Source organism: Falco naumanni, chromosome 3 (genome assembly GCF_017639655.2).
Source record: "Falco naumanni isolate bFalNau1 chromosome 3, bFalNau1.pat, whole genome shotgun sequence".
NCBI lineage: Eukaryota > Metazoa > Chordata > Aves > Falconiformes > Falconidae > Falco > Falco naumanni.
Genome location: NC_054056.1, coordinates 55,517,255 through 55,540,330, shown reverse-complemented (window position 1 = coordinate 55,540,330; position 23,076 = coordinate 55,517,255). Strand labels below are relative to the sequence as shown.

The 23,076-nt window shown below is 36.5% G+C and overlaps 1 protein-coding gene across 8 annotated transcripts in view; it reads right to left on the bottom strand.

Annotated features, from left to right (window-relative positions):
* Positions 1-434: 434 nt before the first annotated feature.
* The window catches only part of RTTN (rotatin), a 90,095-nt gene continuing 67,453 nt past the window's right edge, over positions 435-23,076 (bottom strand). For 5 of the 8 annotated variants that reach the window (XM_040587074.1, XM_040587076.1, XM_040587075.1 and 2 more), the window contains 9 exons: positions 18,282-18,387; positions 14,427-14,521; positions 10,923-11,000; positions 9,349-9,475; positions 6,586-6,785; positions 4,378-4,645; positions 3,057-3,160; positions 2,628-2,697; positions 435-896 (listed from right to left, as the gene is read on the bottom strand). In XM_040587074.1, the coding sequence (XP_040443008.1) occupies positions 814-896; positions 2,628-2,697; positions 3,057-3,160; positions 4,378-4,645; positions 6,586-6,785; positions 9,349-9,475; positions 10,923-11,000; positions 14,427-14,521; positions 18,282-18,387 (1,131 nt within the window). In that variant the 3' untranslated portion in view covers positions 435-813. Of the gene's footprint in view, positions 897-2,627; positions 2,698-3,056; positions 3,161-4,377; positions 6,162-6,199; positions 6,786-9,348; positions 9,476-10,922; positions 11,052-14,426; positions 14,522-18,281; positions 18,388-20,834; positions 20,890-23,076 lie in introns of those variants that run through there. The other 3 variants (XR_005826908.1, XM_040587077.1, XM_040587078.1) reach the window with 3 other exon arrangements.

Genomic DNA, 23,076 nt, shown 5'->3' with positions numbered 1-23,076 from the left:
AGGGTCCTCAATCCGGCCCCCGGTATTTACAGAAACCACCCCCACCCCGCCCCGCCGGGGGTTGGGGGGGAAACCAAGCAGCCGCAGATGGCTGCCTGCCACTTCATCCATGCGCCGGCCCCCTGTTTAAAAAGTTTGAGGACCCCTGTTGTAACATAACTAACTGATGCATGTACCCCATATTCTGAATAAACTGCTAGTTAAAGTAACTGTCACCTATAGTCTTATCAATCAAGAGCTCCTTTTCAATTGTTAACATCTTCAAAAAATACAGCGGTTTGAACTTAAAATTCCCTCAAAGCTAAAACACGCACCTTGCTGTTCCATACCTAATAGGTCTAACACACGACTGCCAACATCTTCAGTTCCTGAACATAAGTATGCACTGTACACATCTGCAACATTACAAACTACAATCCACCACCAACAAATTATCTCAGTTAAAAAGTCCTTTATTAAGACCAATGCAAACCAGCAATTCTAATATTTTACAGTAACAATTACAATGCACAATTTTTTAAAATTATTGTCTTTTCACATCCTTTTCCTCTGTACATTTCTTCTGTGTACATACTTCACATTGTAGCATCATTATAATTTCCCATTGGGATTACAGTACATATAGTTTGAACCACAGTTAGTCCAGTTTCTTTGGTTCAAAGTGATGAACTCCTTCCACAAAGACTTCATAAATTTCTTCCATAACATACATGCTGCTGCCACAGATATGTGAATTAGAAGCGTTTTCTTTACATTTCAGGCTCCCATTGAATAAGCAGTCCAATTTCAACATGAGAAGTCATCTGATGATCATTAACAATCAAGAAGCTGCACTATATTCTCTAAGCATTTTAAATGGTAGGCATGTAGCTCATTTTCTTCTGGCTGAGGAATAGCTAAAAGGAATTAAAAACAAGATTTGAATTTCTAGTTGATTCTTAATGCAAAGTTACTTTTTCAAAGACTGCATTGAATGCCTTGCTAGAATTCATGCAATTTTGTAATCTTATAGACATTAAGTGGCAAATGGAGTACTAATATTTTATGTTGCCAAGTCTGGTTTTTCGTTTTTAAAGGCTAGAATTTCACAGCTTTCCAAGCCCCCCGGCTTAGTTGTGACAGAAAGAAGTGAAAACCGCCCTTCAATTCTGCTGTGTTACAATGAGGTCATGCCTTGTTCTTCCCAAATTTCTCCTTGGGTAGGACAAAGTGGGAAATGTAAAACAACAACAGCCATATTGAAAAATTCCCCCACTTGCACTCAGAACAATCTACCATTTTAGTTCAATTGTCACTGTAAAGCGATCAAAGATTTATTAGGGTAGGCTAGTTGAGAACCTTAAGGCAGGAAAATATAGATGACAGCTCCACATGACCGCAAACTGTAGCAATTACTGTTGCATAAAATTTTTCATACTCAATATTTTGATATTTAAATGTTTATTGAATCAAAAAATCAATATTTCAGTCTAGGACTTTATCTTCTAAAGCAGTACATAAATACATGGGGATTAATGTTATAGGGTGCTAGTCTGTAAAAGCTGCATATTCCTACCTTACTGATTCAACATATTTTGAAAAATCTCTGATCAGTGGTAGTTATGCTGTGAAGAAAATACAAACTTGTCTATTTACTAACACACTACCAATATATGAAGTGTTGCATTATGTTATGTTTAATGATTGACTTAGTAAAAGATGAGTTTGAAACAACAGTACATTGACAAAATCAATGGATTTGGGTGACAGTACAGAAGAATTATCATGAGATGTTCTAGCAACAATACATCTCCTTATTAGGATACTATAAATGTTCAGCACAGGCAGAAATTTTGTGGCACTTCTGATTGTGCAACATACCATGGGAACCTGGTATAAGCCCCCCCAGTTGATAAACCTATTTAAGTACATCTACAGAGCAATCAGAATTGGCAGGAAAACTCATTAGCTTAAAATAAGACATTTGGATGTTTTTGCAAGATGAGAGTCTTGATGTCACTAATAACCGATAAACCTATTATTAGCTACTGAAGCTCCAGCTACAGAGCAGTGTTTGAACATCTTTCGAAACTAATGCTCTTGAGCTGAAGATAGCAACCTTTTGTATAAAGCTATTCAAATGACAGTTATGTTCAGTTACTTGAACAAAAAACACAAGCTTTCTGAAAGTCAGTTAACTCATGGTACAGTATTTTAAGACTGGCACAATGATTTCTTCTGATCCCTTCCTTATGTGGCTGAACACAGTGAGGCTGAGCAGTATTAAGCAAAGTCAATGCTAAATGAACCATTTTTCTTGTCACCAAATTTAAGAATCAATGCAGAAGTGTACTGTGCAAAGAAAGCATCTTGGAGCAGGCACGATCAGACCTATTCTTACAGAGTAACCTTAGCAATTACCTCAGGTTTTACTTATAATTTGTTAACCAAGAGGCATTTTTCTGTATCTGTATTTTTAACATGCCTAACCATAAACCGTATTATTACTCATGATTTTAGAGACAAAAGTATCCTTTCAAAAACTTGTATCACAACAAAAAAACATTGTGATGATATAAATAGAAATGTATTAATGATCTACTTGATGGCAAAATACAGAATTGACATTACTTGGAAGCAGGACTTACTCTTCTTCGCTAACGAATAAGCCTCATCTATTCTTCTTCTTATTGATGGATTCTTCAAAGTCACTTTTGCCTGTAGCACACACAAACAAACAAAATATGACAACTTGACTTTCTCTGTCACATGTTCACTCTAAGAGCAATGTTTAGAAAATTACAATAATTTGGCAGAACATGAAATCCGGGAGTTTTAGAATTAGCATATGACTATATTATCATACAGACTGCATTTATATAAGTAGTCACAAATCACAGAAGACAAGCTGCTTCCTTACCCTGTTGTTTAACCTCTTAGCCTGTGCAGCTATACAATTAGAATAATAAAATAAAACTGCTACTGTAAACTTTATTTTTATTTACTTAAAGGTTACTGTATTGTTTACAGCATAGAAGTAACATTACAGGCTTTTCAAGTATTTCTCAAATACTAACCTTCTGATAGTTGTGAAGCAAAGCCCAAAGTGAAGCTGCTCCTATTCTCTGAACAGCATGACAGTCACTTTCCAAACAGGCAGACAGTACTGCAATGGCTTTATCTAATGAGAAAAATAAAATAAAAATGCAGCTAGAAAACGTCATCAAAATCACACAAATATATTTGCACATCTCAGTATTTTGATGCTTGGAGTACACTTATTTCCATGACAAGTATCGGTACGGCAGAGGAATTACAGAAACTTTATAATCAGATTTCTTAAATTGAAATATGCTCATGAGATCAGTAGACTACATCGAAAGAAGCGTTAAAAATATATAGCAAAACAAAACCAAGCAGTGCTAAATAATTAAGCCCTCCGTAATAAAACATGAATGTTACATACAGCCATCAGCTATGCATAGGGACTGAGTAAGGCATGAAACTGTTTTATAACTCCCAACAGCCACAATTAAAAGCCACATCAGGATGGAAATTAAGACACTTCTATTTTCCTTAGTAGGTGATTTGTAACCAATGAGAAATATTTGCCACCTTACTGTAGATGCCTTCATTTCCTAGCCTTGCTCTGAAGCCAGACTCTTCAAGTTTGCTTGTTCACTTCATAATAAAAATTCACAGATTATGTAACTGAATAATGTACGCTTAATTAAGGCAGCAAATCAGCAGGAAAAAAATAAAAGTATGGTCACTGGAAAACCTGCTGAGAACTTACAAGAGACAGGAGCATGCTCTCTGCAATAAAATGGGGGAAAGAAACATGCCTTTTACAAAGAACTGAGAAAAAGGTTCTGTGCATGTTGTTACATCAAATATACGTGCCGTGATTATAACTCTATCATTATCATGAACATTTTTCACACATGAAAAGACAAAATTCTTTGTCTTAATACCCATGACTTGCAGGAGATAAGGTTTTGTTCAACTGAAAGATAGGAACTTCAGTTATTTCAAAGTGACTGACTCAAAGAATCCTTCAACAACACCACACACTCCCATCAGAAGAAATACTATCTGTTGGAGAAACTGCAAAAATCCTTTCATTCACAATGTGTTACTATATTCAAATGATCAGACTCACAATAAATTTTGATTTTTTCAAAAACTATTTGCTTTTCCTTTTGCTATATATTATTTTAATTGCTTTTCTGCCAAAATATGTGTTCTGTAATTACTTCTATGAAAATAATTTTTTATAAAATTGTTTTTCTAAATAACAATATTGAGTTCTTGGTCAGTAACCCAAACTAATGAAAATATTCTAGAAGACACCATATTCTCAGAATACAATAGCTTGTATACCCTTTAGATACTTACCATTAGCTAATACCTTTGGTTTATTAGTTGGACTAAAACATATGTTATGTAGAATAAGAAGTGCTAGATGTTGGCTGCTCTTGTGTTTGTATTTACACATTTCCACGATCTGATCTAAAAAGCCATTTATCTTCATGATCATCTGCTGTCCATCTTCTCCAAAAGATACGTTCAGTAGCAGCTTTAGCCAAAGAGTAGACGCATTACCAGAATTTTTATGACTTCCTTTTGGTAATGAGAGAGACAAAAAGTTCTGCAGGAAGTTACTCTGTCAGAAGGGAGAAAATAGATATTAGAATTTATAGTATTCCATGGTTTGTTCACTGCTGTTTGACTTTCCAATCTGCATACTTGATCAAAAACTAGCACTAATGTTTAATTTACGTATTTCAGGGAACCCATTATTAGTCAAGGATTTTTTGAAAGAATTATATATGAAAAAGAATCCCCATCTTGGTTAAAACATTAATATGGTAAATACATTTTCTTCTGTAATAACTTATGCTGTGTAGATACATAAAAGTTGACTCAACACAATATATTTCTTTAAAGGCCAATTTCCATGACTACATAAGCTTTTTGCTTTGCATTTAGTGTTTCTGCCCCCAAAAAAGCTAGAAACAGTTTAAATGAATCAATGCACTACTTACTAGTGTATTATTGATTCCTTATTTGTTATGGCTTGTGTTATTAGCAAACGTTAAAGGTATCATAGAATCATAGAACACTGCAAGTTGGAAGGGACTCACAATGATCTAAATTGTACCACCACCACCCCCTTCACTGACAGCAATAGTGACGCCCTCTGTTTTTGTAAGCTTTGAAGAAAAAGATCTGTGTGTTGTTACGGCATACACTACTGCTTCCCAGTCTCAGGGTTTGCCTCCACTTTAAGGATATTCTGAGCAGGTGAAAATCTATTCCCCAGTTGCAAGGGGTATATCTCCCATATGTTATGTTCTAATGTAACATTCCTATGATGAAAAAAGTCCTTGACTAAATACTCCCAACCTCACCAACCTTCGACAAGTCATACAGGCATCTGGACAAAAGCAAAAGATCCAGCATACAAACTCTGTTGTGGTTTTCTTCACATTAATATAATATTGGTAATTTAATTTTCACAGATGGAATTAATAATTCAGCATTGCTTACACTTAAGAAAGAGCTCAGGAGAAAGAACGAAGACTATCACATTAAAGTGAAACTCTGAAGACAGCAAAAGCCAAAACAATTCTCAGAACAGAACAGCCATAGAAAAGATCTCAAAGTCTTATTTTCTATCAAAAAGATTGATTATCAGCAATTTTGTAACTCTTATGGCCAGATTTTACATAATTAGCACCACTAAAGTTTTGTATCTCCCCCTGCCTTTTCTAACAGCTAATTAGGTTCAAGCATAAAATATTGTTAATGCAAATTGAAAAAATTGTTGTAATTATTAAACTACTATAAAAGATGCTAAAAACAAACACACTTTTAAATTTATGATTTGTTAGCTAGTTTTATCATGTCATCACTGTAGCTGATTTTCTACATGGTTTGACTTGTTTCAAGGTGTTGAATTTATTTAAATGATCAAAGTTAAATTTAAAAAAGATTTTTTCAAAGAGCATTTGATAAAATAGAGCAAGGACCATTCAATATATAAATTAAGAAGGGAAAAGACAGTACTTACATTCATATAATAAGGATATATTTGTATCTAACAGCCAGTTACTCACATAAAGGACACCTTCTCTAAAACTATAACTTTAATAAAGGTTATGTTTCACACAGTATACCTAAAGATTTAATAAAGGTTGTGTTTCACACAGTATACCTAAAGATTTATACAACATTTAATTTCTTGTTTACTCACATGCAGTTTGTTCTACTGTATGCTTACTTTCATGATCCACTAGTGATTGTTATCAGCATACATAGATATTAAAAATTTTACACCCCACTGAAACTGAGAAGTTATAACAAGCTCTAGCAAAAATAGTGCCATTCCATATGCTGTTTCTGTCCAGAATATGAATATGACCAAATTACACACTGCAATTTGGGAACAATAACAGAACTAACTAAGAAGACACAATGGTTTTGATTCGCACAGAAGCATCTCTATGTGATCACAGGACACTCCATATTGAAATATGAAGGGTTATTAAAAAGGAAAAAGCATCCATCACATTCCTAAAATCAAGAATATTATTTACTTACCTTTTGAATAATGCCCCTACAGTCATGAGACAGAGCAAGGTTAGAAAGAAGACAAAAGACCACCTGCTGAACTGGGCTGTTATCATTTGACACTTGGGAAGCCAATTTCAAGACGCTATGCATTAATGAATTGCCAGCTGCACTTCGTGCAGATGGAAGTGATAATTGTCCACCACTGGCCCAACAAAGTGAAGCACAACCTTGAAGAAATAAAACATTTATCATAGGACAAATGTACATATACATTAAAAAAAAAAAAATCAATAGGAAGAGCCATCTAACAGCTCAAAGACTGAAACGGGACTTTTGAAAAGATTGGGCTTTTTTTTCTTTGAACCACAGTAAAGTCAACGGGACATGCTTTGAATAGAAACAGGCCTGAAAGTGGCAGTTTACTGGAATAGGTGTCTACTGTTCTAGAATCTAGGAGGCAATTCTGTTAAAGAGAAGCCATTGCTCTGTGTCAGAAAGCCTCCTTGAAAAACAGAACCCTATCTACAGCATTATACAATTATTTGGCATCAGTATCTGAAGGAACCCTCTGAATCTCAGAAAAAGACCTCTCTACACCTCTCTACACCTGTAAAGGTTTAATAAGTTTCTTAAAACATCTTTCTGAGAAATAAAAGTGCTGTCTGCATCTGTCATTAACCTTCTACCACAGTAGCAGGCAAAATCCTATGCTACAGAGCTACAAGCTCAGATTAATAGAATCACAGAATCATAAATCGTTTAGGTTGGAAAAGACCTGTAAGATCAAGTCCAACTGCTAATCTAGCACTGTCAAGTCCACACCGAACCATGCCACCAAGTGCCACGTCTATACAACATCTTTTAAATACCTCCAGGGATGGCGATTCAACCACTTCCCTGGGCAGCCTGTTCCAATGCTTGACCGCCCTTTCAGTGAAGAAATTTTTCTTAATATCTAATCTAAACCTCTCCTGGCACAACTTGAAGCCATTTCTTCTTGTCCTATCACTAGTTACTTGGGAAAACCAACTGACACCCACCTTGTTACAATCTCCTTTCAGGTAGTTGTATAGAGAGATAAGATCCCTCCTGAGTCTCCTCTTCTCCAGGCTAAACAACCCCAGTTCCCTCAGCTGCTCCTCATAACACTTGTACTCTAGACTGTTCACAGGCTTCACTGCCCTCCTCTGGACACGCTCCAGCACCTCAATGTCCCTCTTGAAGTGAGGGGCTCAAAACTGAACACAGTATTTGAGATGCAATCTCACCAGCATCAAGTCCCGACCTTCCAGCTCAGGGGCTGGGTACCTGGAGAACTGGTCTTCCTATTAAAGACTGAGGCTAAGGCGGCATTAAGTACCTCAGCTTCTTCCTCATACTTTGTCACTATGTTTTCCCCGCATCCAATAGAGGATGGAGATTCTCCTTAGCCCTTCTTTTGTTGCTAATGTGATGATAGAAACATTTTTATTGTCTTTATGGCAGTAGCCTGATCAAGTTCTAGTTTTCTCCCTGCATAACCTCAGGACATCCTTGTACTCCAGTGGCAGGGAACAACAAAGTCCCCAACATGATGACTGTGCACAAATATGCTTATATACCTTTTTATGTAGTGGCATTTGCCATCTGCAACAACAGTTAACTTCTTACATGGCAAAAGTAAATAAAAATGAGACTGTTCATAACAGTTAAAAACATCTACATGCATATCTTTGACTACACTAAGGGGAAGTAGTTAACCAGTTCAGTGTAGGTAAGTTTGTTCACCTCATAAGCCAACTATTCTGAACAGAAAGAAAAAACATCATCAGTGTAAAACTACTTGCCCTTAATTAGCAAGAAAAATAAAACCGCAGCCTAGAGTCAGAGTTATGAAACAAGAAAGTCCATCAGAACTTCAGCTGGATTTCCACTACATCACAGGACATGACATTTAAATTTTATATCCTGTGGTTGACTAATACATATTTGAACTTTCTCCATCCCATATTAAAAAATGTCTTTATGAAAAAAAGCATTGCAAGATCATTTAAGGTCTGGAGACATTAACTTAAAAATAGGGTTAAAAAAAGCTCAGAGACTGTTCAGTTAATATATTTTAACCAGGCTAACTCTTTCATGGTATCTTGACAGGGAGAAATCAACAGATACTTATCTGTCTCTTCAAGCCATCAGCAAGTCATTACATGAGTCAATAACCAGGATATGGAATAAGACAAAAAGAACAGGCTTCTAGTAGTGGGGATAATTACATATTAATGGAAACAAAAGGTTTTCTCAAATGAAGAAGACAATTCTTATGAAAAATATACAAATACAAGCTGCTGAGCTCAATGCATAAATAAATGAAAGAAATTTAATCAAGAATTAAATTAGATTCTTGAATATTTCAGAATCAGAATGTTCTCAATAAGGGCTGAAGTACAAACTACATAAAGTACTGATACACTGTTCTCTGTGAGAGAATTCCTAGAGTAGTATTTCTACAGTATACTACTGAGTTTGGTAGGATTTCAGTGTAACCTTCAAACATAACAATTTGAATTAAATGCTATTTAATCCTTTAATACAACTGTACTCTTGCTAAATCCAACAGATTGAAATAGGATCTGAACAAAAGGCTTCTTAAATATGTTAAAATCAAAACCCTTGATAGCTTTGATGGACCAGTGCTTTGATACTTTCTTGTTATGGTAGTAATAAACATTCTTTACCCTTTATGATGCTTTTCTGCATTAATAATTCTGGTCAAATATTTTGATGTATTACATCACAGAGTGACTCTCATACCTGCAGGATAGTTTGCAGTGTAGACACAAAGCAAATGCAGAGCTATTTGCATTGAGGAGTCATCTATCAAAAACCATGGCCACAATGAATGAAGAACAGGAACAAGATGAGCTTTGAGTGCTGCCACCTGCAAGAACACGACAAAGAATTTGAAGTACTATACTATGAAATACTTTCAAAATGAAGTATAAATAGAGTAAGAAAAGCATGCCTTAATCTTATTGTGTCCCATTACTTTGCTTTAAAAGATTGTATGGAAAGAACTGACACCCTTATTTGAACACTAATGAAATTAACACTATCCCAGTCAAAACCAGCACAAGTTTTAATTACTGAGACACATGCAAAAAAATTAAAGATTTATTCATTTCAGTTGTGATTGTTCAAGAGCTCCCTATTCTAAAGTTTTATTCTACTCCAACTAAACTACTTACTGGAACTCAAAAAGCATGGAAATAGAAAGGTGCAGTTCTACAGAGCAAATGATAAAAAATCCTTGCTATCAATAACAACCTCCTTTCTCCTCCAAGCAACTGACTCTGCAGACCCCTGATCAAAATAAGAAAAATATACCACAATAAACCTATCTGAGATTATGACACAACCAAGTTATAGGGACCTTACAGATAACCAGATAGCACATAATTTGCATGGTGTTTTGTACACAAAAATGATGCTAAAACATGCCCTCAATAGGGGTATCTTCTGGTAGGTCTGTAAATCTAGTGGTTCCACCAATGCATTTGCACAAGTTATATCAAAATGCCAAGATAAATTAAACTCTGAAAGAGAAAATGGAAATAAATATGTGAAAGATAGCAATACAAAAAAGGAAAAGTCGTGATCAGAAAGAAAGAATACAGGGGGGAAAAATTAAAAAAGTAGTGTAGTATTTTCCCAATGCAAAAAACAGGTAGGCAGAAGAACTGAGGTAGAAAAAAATTTTTTTTTTTTCTGTGCTTTTGAATGTGAAATGAAAAGAATAAATTTGAAACAAAACCCTGAGAAAGAAAAATTGTGCAAAAAAAATCAAGATGAAAACAAAATTGTGCCTTGCAGGATTAGCGTAATTTAACTTAGACAAAGAAAAGTAAATGGCAAATTACTATTTAGGGATTTGGGTCTTTTTTTGTTGGTGGGTTGTTTGGGGTTTTTTTTGTCTTTCAAAAAAAGAAAAAAAAACAGGAGAGCAGAATAAACTACTTCCCAAGATATGAACTTCACCTCTTACGTGTCTTTCTTGTGGCCCTACACTTTTCTCTACATCCATTTTTTACATTATATGCGTTGAAAACTGGAATTATTGATTTAAGCAAAGGAGAAGTGGGTATAAAGTATGACAGTCATCTGAGACCTTTGGGAGATGATGTTTCAATAAGAACACCGAGTTCCTAATGCATGTCTGAAATATTCTTACGAGGTGGGAATAATAATGAGATTTGAAGTATTTCTTGCCATTAATATCAAATTTAAAATTTAGCAAGCTTGAAAATGATTTCAAAGTAGAAAAAACCCCCACGATCTTCATTCACTAACTGAATGCTTTCATATTATTTCAGTATAAGAATACTTACTTTGCATTCTTCATTTTGAAAGAGGCAGTTTCTGAGGAGCTGCATAGAACACCTTAACTGCTTGATAAGGTTATCCTCCTATCCAGAGAAAAATATTTGAAGACCATCAACATAAGACCAGAATTAATTCTGTACAAGGAAGAAAGAGATTTCAAAGGAGAGGTGCAAATCTAAGGCATCAACATTTGGGTCACATCTCTTCAGCAGAGTTTCTTTCTGATTTCAGCTAGGATTCATCTCAGCTAGATTCAACCATGTATACTAAAGACACTTAAAAGAAGTTACTTGGAGTCATCCTCACCCCTCATAACCCCACAGATGCCATTTCTAGGGGCACTGATCTGGCCAAATACAGAGATCTGTAATTGTAGAGCTCCATTTCTCTTACAACTAATGAGGAGTGGGTGAGAACACTATTTGCTCCTTCCATCCTACAGCAAACCTATAAAAAACAAGTCAAACAAATCACTCCCTAGAGGCACTTGTTTTTATTCCTTCGATAAAAACAAGGATAAACTAGCTTTTGTCTTGCAGATCTCTACATTTGGTCAGACCAATCCATCCTTGTATTCCTAGTGTCTCAGCTCCCTGTCCTTAATAATAAAATAGTCTCCAATCTGATACAAATATTACAAAGATAAATACAGACCTTTGGACAGTGAGGCACTATACTAAGATTCAAGTATACAAGTAAACAAAAGATCTATCTTCATGATAGTGCTGTGACACTAAAAGGCTAATGATGGCTGACCTAACTTCTATAAGGCTGACATACTAAACCACTTTTGAAAGATGATCAGATTCCAATAAGCTTGTTCACCACAGCAGACTATTCCTGTTTTATCAAGCATAAAGGAACTAAAATATAAAATAGGATTCACGCTTAAATCTCAGACAAGGGGAAGCAACAATGCTTGCTTATGTAACATATCATGTACAGTTGATGACATTTAGAGAGTAAAAGTCTATCTAAAAAAAGTTAATGAAAGTCAGGTGCGGTAGATTAAAAGAAACATAAAAGCCATCATTACAAATGTTGTTTATGACTTGCTTGCCTCTTTTTTAGCTAAATAAAGTGCCAACTCTAAGATGTCCCTTCAAGAACTTACATATGTATTAATTTGCTTAATACAAATAGCACCAAATCCTATAAAATGCCACAAGCTACAACTTATATTTAATATGTTAACTTCTAGGAGGTTGAAAAAGTTATAGTGTGCGCTGATGGCACTGTTCGTATGTATTTATTTGTTTTAGCATATCTTGATTTTTACTAAGATCTTATTTTGAGGGGAGTTTTTGAAAGCTTGGTAACCTGTAAATACTCTTCATGCCCTTGGTTAGCATCACAGTAATTATTGTGAATAAAAAGAAATATCAGGTAAAATACTTCAGTTGCCCTGAGAATGAAGCCAAGTCAAACACGTATTTCCCAGCAGTTAAAAGAAAGAGAAAAAGAAAAGAAGCTCCAACAACTTCACCTTGACAGCTGTGCCTCGGAAGTGGGATGAGGGGCAGTTTTGTGAACCATCAGCTAAATCTAACTATGAAAGCAATGTCTCAGTTTCTCTCACATGAAACTAGATTGCTGGTAGCTAGTTATGAACCACATACAATGAACAGCCTGCTTACATATGATGTAGCAACTACCATTGCAGCTCAACAAGGAAATCTGCCAAGAATTCTTTTGCAAGTCTCTTTCAAAGTACTCTTAATTAAACATAAACAAGTCTTCCTGAACTTTCTCAGAGGCTCCTTCAATTTTTTTCAAGTTTTAAATTCCCTCTACAGTTAGCAGAGGAGCAAATGTCCCCCCAGCTTCCCCCTTCTCAACCCAAGAAATAAAGAACAAGCGGACTTGAACCTTACTGGACATACCCAGGGCAGGACACCTTTCACCCTCTACCCCTTGAAGAAGGGATAATAAATGTGTTTAGGAGATCAAGAAAAAATATCGTAGCCTTCAGACGTTGGGGTCAACCTCAAATTCTTTTAAGCGCCCACTGCTATAAAACACAGTTCCATACTCTCACAAATCAAGGCTAATGTCTGTGCCAAAGCCTCAAAGAACTCAAACAATGCAGAAGTATCCTGCAGAAACATGTTTTCTGCAATTTTTGCTTTACGCGGGAGCAGACAAGGTATAAAACTTGACAGCAAATATTATTTTCAGTATTTTAATAATTCTCTTAGGTTAAAGTGGTAGAAAACAAGCAGAATGCAACAAAAATCTTATTAAACTGTTGTATGATGGTGAGAATTAATCTATGTCTAGTTATGGTAAGGAAAAAAGTTTTAAAAAAAAAAAAGAACAAAACCAAAACACCACAATTAAAGCCAGGGACAATTGAGTCTGATGACAAAAACCCAAGACGTCCAGACCAAGTACACAGGAGGACAGAAGATGAATCAGAAATGGAAGCCAGATCACATGACACAGTAGAGAATACAAAATAATGACATATGTGCAAGCAAACTGGAATTGGTTTTGAAGTGGGAGGGAGATTGACTAGTACAGGACTAAATAAAAACAAAGTGGCTAGCACTGGCTGAATGACACTGAGAAAGAAAATCTGAGAAACAGAAAAATTATTATAGTGGAAACAAGATGGGAAAAATTAGACTGATCGGATAGGACCATGAAGTCAAGGTTGAAAGTCCAACTATGTTTGAAAATAATATAGTACTCTTAGATACTGTTGTAGGCTAAATAAGTATCAGAACTTGTGAGCACTGACAGGTGACAAATGGATGAACATGTATGCGCGTGAATGTTTGAAACAAAACTTTTGAGCTCTCAGAAGTCCGCTAGTTGCTGTCTTCAACCAGAATGGGCTAGTTGCTAATTCTGATAACCTGGACTAAAAGTGGGAAGTCATGAATCCTCCAATTAATGAAAAGACATGAGACGGAACCACAAATTTAGACGCTGATCATGTGTTGTAATTTGTACATAGATTACTTAGATTAGGTAAACAGTATCTTAGAGTTCTGTAAAGAAAAGCCAGTGGTGAAAAGGAATCCTGAAAAGAAATGGGTTTCTGAAGGAAAGAAACAGGTCTAAAAAGAACGTGAAGATCCCGGCTGCTGGAACAATCCTGCAAGTGGGAGAAGATCCTGGAGACCAGAAAGATGCATGGAGACAAATGCCAGCACGTCTGCAGGCTTTGGCTAGTAACACCCAAGACTGGTAACTGAGCAGCTGCAAAGCACAAACTGATATGATTTTCTGCCTGATCTTCTTGCACCAGCAGTTGTCTCCATGTTGGAAAAGGAGGCAGAGAAAAGGGTCGGAGAGTGAGTATGTGAGATAATTATGTTGGTAAAAGCTCTAAAATAATTGAACCTCAAAGACGTCCCAGTATCCAGATCCACTACAAGTCGTTTACTGTCTCACCCCTGACCAATACCAATAGGACCCACCTCAGCAAAAACAAAACCAACCAAACAAACAAGAGCTGGGAAATGCCTTATCATATCAGTCTTATTTGATTTTATAGTTACCTTTTTTTTCTGTGCTTTCCCAGGCTTTAGGGAATCCAAATTCAGCTGTGCATGAACGTGCTTCATGTTTTCTATACAGCTGTCTATAAGATCAACTGAAAGACAAAAAATATTAAAATTTAGGCATTCATTCACAATCAAAATATTTTATGAAACATAAAATATCTTTCTTGCCATAATCTTGATTACATCTACCCTCCTGAACTGAGATTTAAGGATTCAGAAGTCAAATTCTGTGAGTTCACAATATATTTTTATCTTCTTGATATCAGGAAGTAACCGACAGTCTCCAGGATGGGAATGTGTCTAGTTGAATGATCTCAAGAAATAAGAATACATTTGAGTCCTCTTGCAACAGAGTCCTGTGAAAGGAATGCCCAAAGGAAGGACTGATAAGATGGAGAGGGGAAGATGATTTGGGAAAAAGAGGATTGCAATTCATAACTCTTCAGGATATCTTCAGTTATGCTGCCTAGAAGACTGAAGCTTCAAGGGCATGCCTTCAGGTTACCCAGCTCTTCACTAACAGCAGCAATTTGCTGCATCTGAGGTAAGACAAAATAGAGTAAATGTTCAGGTGACTCAAAATGCAAAATGTTGAGTTAGGCTCTTTCTCAGGATATGGAGTCTTTAATGCATGAAAGATCAGGGAGTGACTATATCAGTGGACAAGGGAAGAGCTATAAATGTGATTTATTTGGACTTCTGTAAGGCCTTTGACACAGGCCCCCAAAACATCTTTCTCTAAATCTGAGAGAGACAGATTTGATGGGTGGACTGTTCAATGGGCGAGGAACTGGTTGGATGGTCACATCCAGAGAGTAATGGTCAATGGTTCAATGTTCAGATGGAGACTGGTGACAAGTGGTGTCTCTCAGGGACCTGTATTGGCATCAATACTGTTTACTATCTTCATCAATGACATAGTGGGACTGAGTGCACCTTCAGCAAGTTTGCAGATGACACCAAGCTGAGTGGTACAGTTGACATCCCCAAGGGACAGGATGCCATCCAGAAGAATCAGGACAAGCTCATGAAGTGGGCCCATGTGAACCTCATGAGGTTCAACAAGGCCAAGTGCAAGGTCTTGCACCTGGGTTGCGGTAGCATCAATACAGGCTGGAAGTGGAGGGGATTGAGAGCAGCCCTGAGGAGTAGGACTTGGGGTTATTGGTGGATGAAAAGGTGGACATAAGCTGACAATGTGCACTTGCAGCCCAGAAAGCCAGCCAGATCCTGGCAAGCACCAAAAGTAGTGTGGCCAGCAGGTAAAGAGAGGTGATTCTCCCCCTCTGCTCTGCCCTAGTGACACCCCACCTGGAGTACTGCATCCAGCTCTGGAGCCCTCAGAAAGACATGGACCTATTGGAGTGAATTCAGAAGAGGGCCACAGAAATTAGAGGGATGGAACACCTTTCCTACAAAAAAGGTCTGAGACAGTTGGGGTTCTTCAGCCTGGAGAAGAGAAGGCTCCAGGCAGGCCTTATTACAGCTTTACAATACTTAAAGGGGGCTTATAAGAAAGATGGGGACCAACTTTTTAGCAGGGCCTGTTGCAATAGGATAAGGGGTAATGGTTTTAAACTAAAAAAAGGTAGATTCAGACTAGGTTTAAGGAAGAAATTTTTTTACAATGAGAGTGGTAAGACACTGGCACAGGTTGCCCAGAGAGGTGGTAGATACCTCATCCCTGGAAACATTCAAGGTCAAGTTGGACAGGGCTCTCAGAAACCTGATCTAGTTGAAGATGTCCCTGCTCACTGCAGGGGGTGTTGGGGTGGATGAACTTTAAAGGTCTCTATTCTTATGATCATAGGCTCATGGGATAATTCAAGTTGGAAGAGATGGCCTCCAGAGGTCATAGAGTCCAACCTCTTGCTCAAAGTCAAGTCAGCCATAAGATCAGGCAAAGTTTACCTGCAACCTTATCCAGTTTGGTCTTGAAAATGTTCAAAGACAGAGACTGCACAGTATGTCTAGCCACTGCTTGACTGCCTTCAAAGGGGCAACGGTTCTTTACAGCCAGTCTGACTCTCACATTTCAATTTATGTCTGTTCTTTTGCACACTCCTACACCACCACTGCTGTGAAATACCCAGCTCTGTCTCCTTCAAAATCTCCTATGTACAAGAAGGCTGCTATTAGTTCCCCCAAAACCTTATTTTCTCCAGGTTGAACGCAATCAGTTCCCTCAGCTTCTTCTCTAAGGACAAGTGGACACAACCACCTTGGTGGCCCTCTACTGAATTTGCTCCACTTTGTTGATGTCTTTCTTGTACTGGGCCAAAACTGGATGCATTATTCTAGATTTGGTCTAACAAGTTCTAAGTAGAAAAATAATCCTTCCCCTCCCAGTCTACTGGCAGTATTCCCGTTGATACAGCCCAGCATGCTGTTAGCCTTCTTACATTCAGTTTGCTGCCTACCAAGACCTCATCGTCCTTTTCAGCTCCCCAGTCAGCCTGTACTGCTGTAAAGGGTTGGTCTTTTTCAGGTGCAGGACTTAGCATTTGTATCTTGAAAAGTAGTCCTTAGGAGCTGAACAGGTGATATTAGAGCTACAGATATCTCCAGGACACTGATTTGAAGCCCAGAACTACTTCTCCTCTCCTTTTCTAAGATTCATGTTGCATCATAGCAAGGGTGACTTGACAGCTGCTCTAGCACATAATGGATGCACTTCATACACTGGTAGTGCCTTCACAGGAAATCAGGTCTTAGATGATCTAGTGCAGGGGTCCTCAAACTACGGCCCGTGGGCTGGATACGCCCCCCCAGGGTCCTCAATCCGGCCCCCGGTATTTACAGAACACCCCCACCCGCCCCCCCCCTCTGCCCCCGCCAGGGGTTGTGGGGGGGGAAACCAAGCAGCCGCAGATGACTGCCTGCCACTTCATCCGCGCGCCGGCCGCCTGTTTGAGGACCCCTGATCTAGTGGGTCATCAAAAGAACAACCTGACTCAAGCAAGGGCTGAGTAGACCACCAATACACTGGGAAAGAGCAGAAATTAGGTATATAGCATAGGATTTAAAGTTTGGAGTTTTCTGACGCTATTAGAATCAGACATTGAGCAGACATGTCTAGGCTACCTATTTCAGTGTAGTTTTAAAGTAGGTTTAAAGGACTTTCAGTAGGCTTGAAGGACTGAACTAATCAACAGAGATGCAAGTAACAAGAAAGCAACCCAGACAAAGAGCACTTGGGCTGATCAGCAGGTATTAAATGCATGATACATGAAAAATGCAAATAAAGAAGTCTCCCCTGCGTTCCAGTGGGAACACACAAAAAAAGAAATATCTTTGATTAGAGGTTTAAAACTTTTGTTTTACTACTGTAAAGTAAAAACTTTAGGCATGAAAGATGTTGCACTGCAAGGGGAGAAGGTCCTACTTGAACTGTAAAATGGGAAAAAAGAAACAAAGAGGCATGGAAGAACAAAGCTGAGAGAAATAAGTCTCTTCTTGTCTAGGTACAGCCAGAACTGAGAACACAGGGAATACTTTCACCTACAAACCTGTATCAGCATAGTGCAAAACAAAAAATGGAAGATACTGCCAGTGCAAAATCTCCAGTTGTGAATAGATGAATATGCCACTATCAGTAAAAGTTCACAGGTCTCTTCTCACTCTCACACAGAGCTGTGATTTCACCACAAATTTTTAGACTGACTGCAAAAGAGTATTTGATCTGTAGCCGAAAACTAATTATTCATAAGCTTTCTCTGTAAAAATCTGGAAAAAATTGTCACTGAAAATCAGGGTGTTTTTTTTAACAAAAAAAAATTATTATTTAAAAAACAACATCTGCAATCATTTGATTCATAAATTATTTAACATACATTTTGAAATGCTCACCTTCCAAAGCACATTTCTGGGCATTTTTACTGACAGCTAACAGAGACAGCAGTGCATTTGTAGCAACTTCTTTCAGTGCATCCTGTGAAGATTTTCTTTCACAGACCTAAAAAAAAAATGCACATTCATTACCACAATGAAAAAATGACTATATTAAAAGTTGCATTCCTATCTATAAATGTTATACATAGTCTATATTTTCATTTGGATGATTTACCGCTATTTTCCTATCCAGCATTCTCCCTCTCTGAAGTGATTATTTTTTCTAAAATGTTAAAAAAATATATATTTTTTTTGCTCCTAAGTCCACTCCTTTTACTCTTTTCTTAACATTCTACTTTCCTAAAGCCTGGATTCACAGCCCTGGCATTCCAGACCTTTCCTAGTATTCAGGCTTGCTATCGCAGACAATTCACTGACATGCCTTTAGTGTAGTCTCACTTTCAATCAATACAATGATGAAGGATAGACATTAAACATCATGAAATTCTTTAGAATAAAACCACCATTGTCACAGGGATAACTTTTCTTTAGGTACTCTTCCAATCAGAGAAAAATGGTAGTTTGTCCTATTTTCATGAGGCCTTTGAGAGCTTCACTGTATTTCTAATAACACAAATACAATCTCTGTGCTTTCAAAAGAATATTTTTTAGAGTCATATAACAAGACAGTTGAAAGACAAAGAGCTGTCTGTGCTTTATATACTAACCACTACATAATTTTGTCCATCTAGCAATTTTCCCTAAAATATCATACCAATACCAACATACAATGTAACGGAAAATGGTATGCACTGTAAACAAAAAAATATAGTAAAGTAAGATCTGTTGCTGGACCACAGCAGAAAGAAAAACGTATTTTAAAGTTTGTAATAAAAACAGCATCTGAAGAAAGACAGTACTTCAGACAGAAATCTCATCAGTACCTAGACATAGGACCTCACAGATTTCACACCTCTACATATATCACAGGTATCATCTTTTATTTGCTTTAGTCCTCTAGCTAGTAATTGCCTAATAAAGTTTTCAAACTTTTAATATGCAATAAACTACCAATGTATGCTCTCTGTTTACCATTTATTGAAGTGTTCAGTGTAACCAGGACTGAAAAGATCAAGGGATGAAGACCAGTAAATTATTAACTTGAAGAACAAGAAAACCTCATTGATAAGGATGACTGACACCAAATTAAAGCATGGGCTGTGTTCTGCATTTATAGGTAGCAGAAAAAAAAAAAAAAAAAAATCACATTTAGACTACAGCTGGGTTTATTACATCCCAAGTGAAATCTCAAAGCTATCAGCAACACAAGAATGTTCTAAGTAAATGGACTACTTTTCTGTACTAATAGGTGGTGGATTCTTTTTAAAAGAATTTAGAGGTTTGAGTAAAAATATAAAAAGCTTAAAGTTTAAACTTGATGCTAATTTACACAAGTCAGGAAAAAACAGAATGCTGGGTTCCTTTAGTCCTACATAACCTAATATGTAGATTTTGTGATTTATCCATTCAAAGGCTTTTGCTCTATTAAGTTACCAGCTGTTTAAATTTTTTCTTAGTACTTAGGAGTTTTTTAGTAATAAACCAAATATTTCCCTGTCAATCTCTTGGGTATTTTCCTTTAAGTAATATGTGGCTAATTAGAACTGATTAAATAATTAAGGTGAGTTGTCCTCTATTTGTAACTTTTTAAAAAGTTTTCATTTGATCTTACTATTTTCTAAATTTTATCTTTAAAACTAGCAAAATTTCATTCTTTCTGGAAGCATGCTCCTCTGTGTATTTTTTCCTTACTTTGCAATCACAAATTGCAGTTTATAGTAAAGAAGAAAATTTACGTCAATCATAGGAACACTTCAATAATTAATAATTAATGGTTATTAACTACTAGTTGAATGGAAACAATAACTCTATGTAAATTTATGATGCCTTCTGCCAGTAGAATCTATAGTTTTAAACTACTAGTATTGAAGTATTAAAATGAGAATGGACACTTAATTATTTTTTGAAATTATGATAATTAATAAATGTAAGATGTTCCAAAAATCCACAGCAGATTCACAGCACCTACTTTAAATTAGGTGAAGGGGAGATTACAACCCTTCTAGAACACTAACTTTTATATCTAGGAAAAAAAGCTAGCGCCTGAATTTGAGACTATGTATGGATTATGGTTTCCTTCTTACTTTTACTTCTGATCTTGAAAACATATATACAGAGGTTAAAGTTTACGTACACAAAAGCACCAAAACCTTTCAAAATCAGCATGTGTGTTTACTAAATCGGTTGTATGCAATAATGCACACTAATTTAGGTCGTGGTCTGCTAATACTCACAATTGCAGACCAGGACTTAAGTTAGCATTTGCCATTGCATATCAGCCTCTGTAGATTTTATGTAATTAGGATGATTAATGGAGATGACTGTTTGAAAATTCTCTCCCACAGCTTCTTCTATGTTAGTCAATTATTTGCTTGAGTGCTTCTCTTGAAGAAGGATCATATTTAAATATTTTGGGTTGGGTTGTTTTTTTTTTTTTATTGTTAGTAGCTTACTTTACATCTTATGGGCTCCTCTTTCAACTGCCTCTCAATGACCATCATGGAGACTGAAGAAAAAAAATACATGTACTTTGCTCTAAAAAAACTAAAGCTGCTTCTTTCCTAATTCTATTATCCTTTTTTGGAGATTGTAGCAACTATATCTCTTTCATGTATTATAAAGCCCTAGACAATGTTGGTTATCTTTTGAGCAGTTTTATGAACAAAATGCAATGTCCAGCTAGAGCTCTGAAGAGTTCAAGAGCAAGTTAACAGCTGCTACCTCTTATAATATTCAAACTATGTCATACTGCCTGATACACATTCATTGGCCTGGCTGCAGTTAATTCTTAATTGTATAGATGACTTTGTTGTCGATTTGTTAAAGAGTTGAGATCAATTGATTTTATTGGTTTGATTATCTGATTTTATAGAGTTATTTTATAGAATAGAAATATAGGAAGATGATTATTTAGTAAAAGTAGTTGTGAGACCCTTTATACATTTTGTACTAAGGCCAGAAGAATGGGTTGGAATCATTGTTGAAGCTTAAGTAATAATTTAGGGTTTGAAAGGTTTCTTTGTATCTAACTAGTCTTCTGTATAAAGAAAGTATATTGAGATGTCAGAATGTAGGATTAATGGGAACTGGGGAGAGTCGACTGGAACAGCTTGTAGGTGCCTGCCAAGAAACCGTGAACTTTAGTAAAAGGTAATTCCGGCAGGGGGAGATCGCGACCACCGACTCATGTACCACCTACCCAAATCGTACCCCAGACCCATTTCTGGACCTTTCTAAGCTTTATTGCGCAGAATCGGATATGGGAGGAGAATATGTTAATGATTTCTGGGAAATGTTATGATTATGCATGAATAATTAATGAATATGTATGAATAAGCTCTATATATGGAATCTGCTTTTAGGACCTGGCGTGCGTTGATCGCGAGAGGACTCGCTCACACACCCGGCCGTTAATAAAGAAGTGTCTGCTTATCTACATCACATTGGTGTCGATAAGTTCTTCATTCCGAGATTTCGGTAACAACTTCTGCTGTCACCATAAGAATCATCACTTTTTCCTGGCAAAGATTGGTAATGAGCTATGTACACTTGTATGAAAATAGAAGAATGTGACTTGGAACACAACACATCTTTGACATACTTCCATGCATTCACATATTTTGTGCCAGAGCCAAGGGGTTCAGTTTTAGGCACATACATAAGCACTAAATACAAAAACGTTTACAGGATATTTAGCAAATTATGGGATTTCAATGAATTGCCCGTGTTTTGCTGAGTCTCTGAAAATCATGTCCTCACAGGAAATTTCTATGCACTGAAAGTATCTGAAATTAGCTGCAAAAGAGAGGGGGAATTCTAGTGTTACTGGCCAATACAGTGGCACCAAGAAGGGTCCTCTTAAGAGGTTTCTCCTACCCAAAAGACACCAGGTTCTCAGTAGACAGAATACTATGCCGCAGAAATGCTATAGAGCCACAATGGTGTAACAGCAGCAGTAAAGAAGAACAGGTTATGTGACAGATGTTAGCTAGATCAGGACAAGGCTTGGTAGGAGTGAGGTTATTCGACAATAATTCAGCAGCCATAGGAAAAGAAGAGATAAAGCGATACTAAGCATCATTTTGGGCACACCACCCAATATGCACCAATACTATTAAAAATAATAATAATAATTACAAGACACTGACTCCAGAACATCAGAAATCATAAGCTACATTATGTTATACTAAAAGTGTCTTTCAGACAAACACTACACTTCTAATCATGGATCACTATTACAGTGAATAACTGCATATAATTTAAAGAACAATGAGTATTTAGCTAAAAATATATGAGTATATAGATAAAATAACCAATTTGAGAGGGTAAATAAATTAGAAACTAATGTCACAATTTTTCTTATTATTAAGTAATCGAAGATATTTTAACATTTTAAATAAGTAAAGGAAGCAAATATAAGGGACATAAAAGAATCATTTAGGACAGTATATTAAGGAATAAATAAGAATAATGAGATTATATTATGCAAGACTGAACATTCAGAATAAGTATCTAGAAAAAAAAAATATCTTGTCACCAATAAATATTATGTCAGTCAACAAGTTCCTAAAAGAATTAGTGAAAATACCTGGCCAACTTAAAACCGTCTTGGAAAATGCAGTAATATATGCACCTTAAGCGCAACAACACTGATTTTACACTATCAGGAAATGAACTAGAAGGATTAATTATT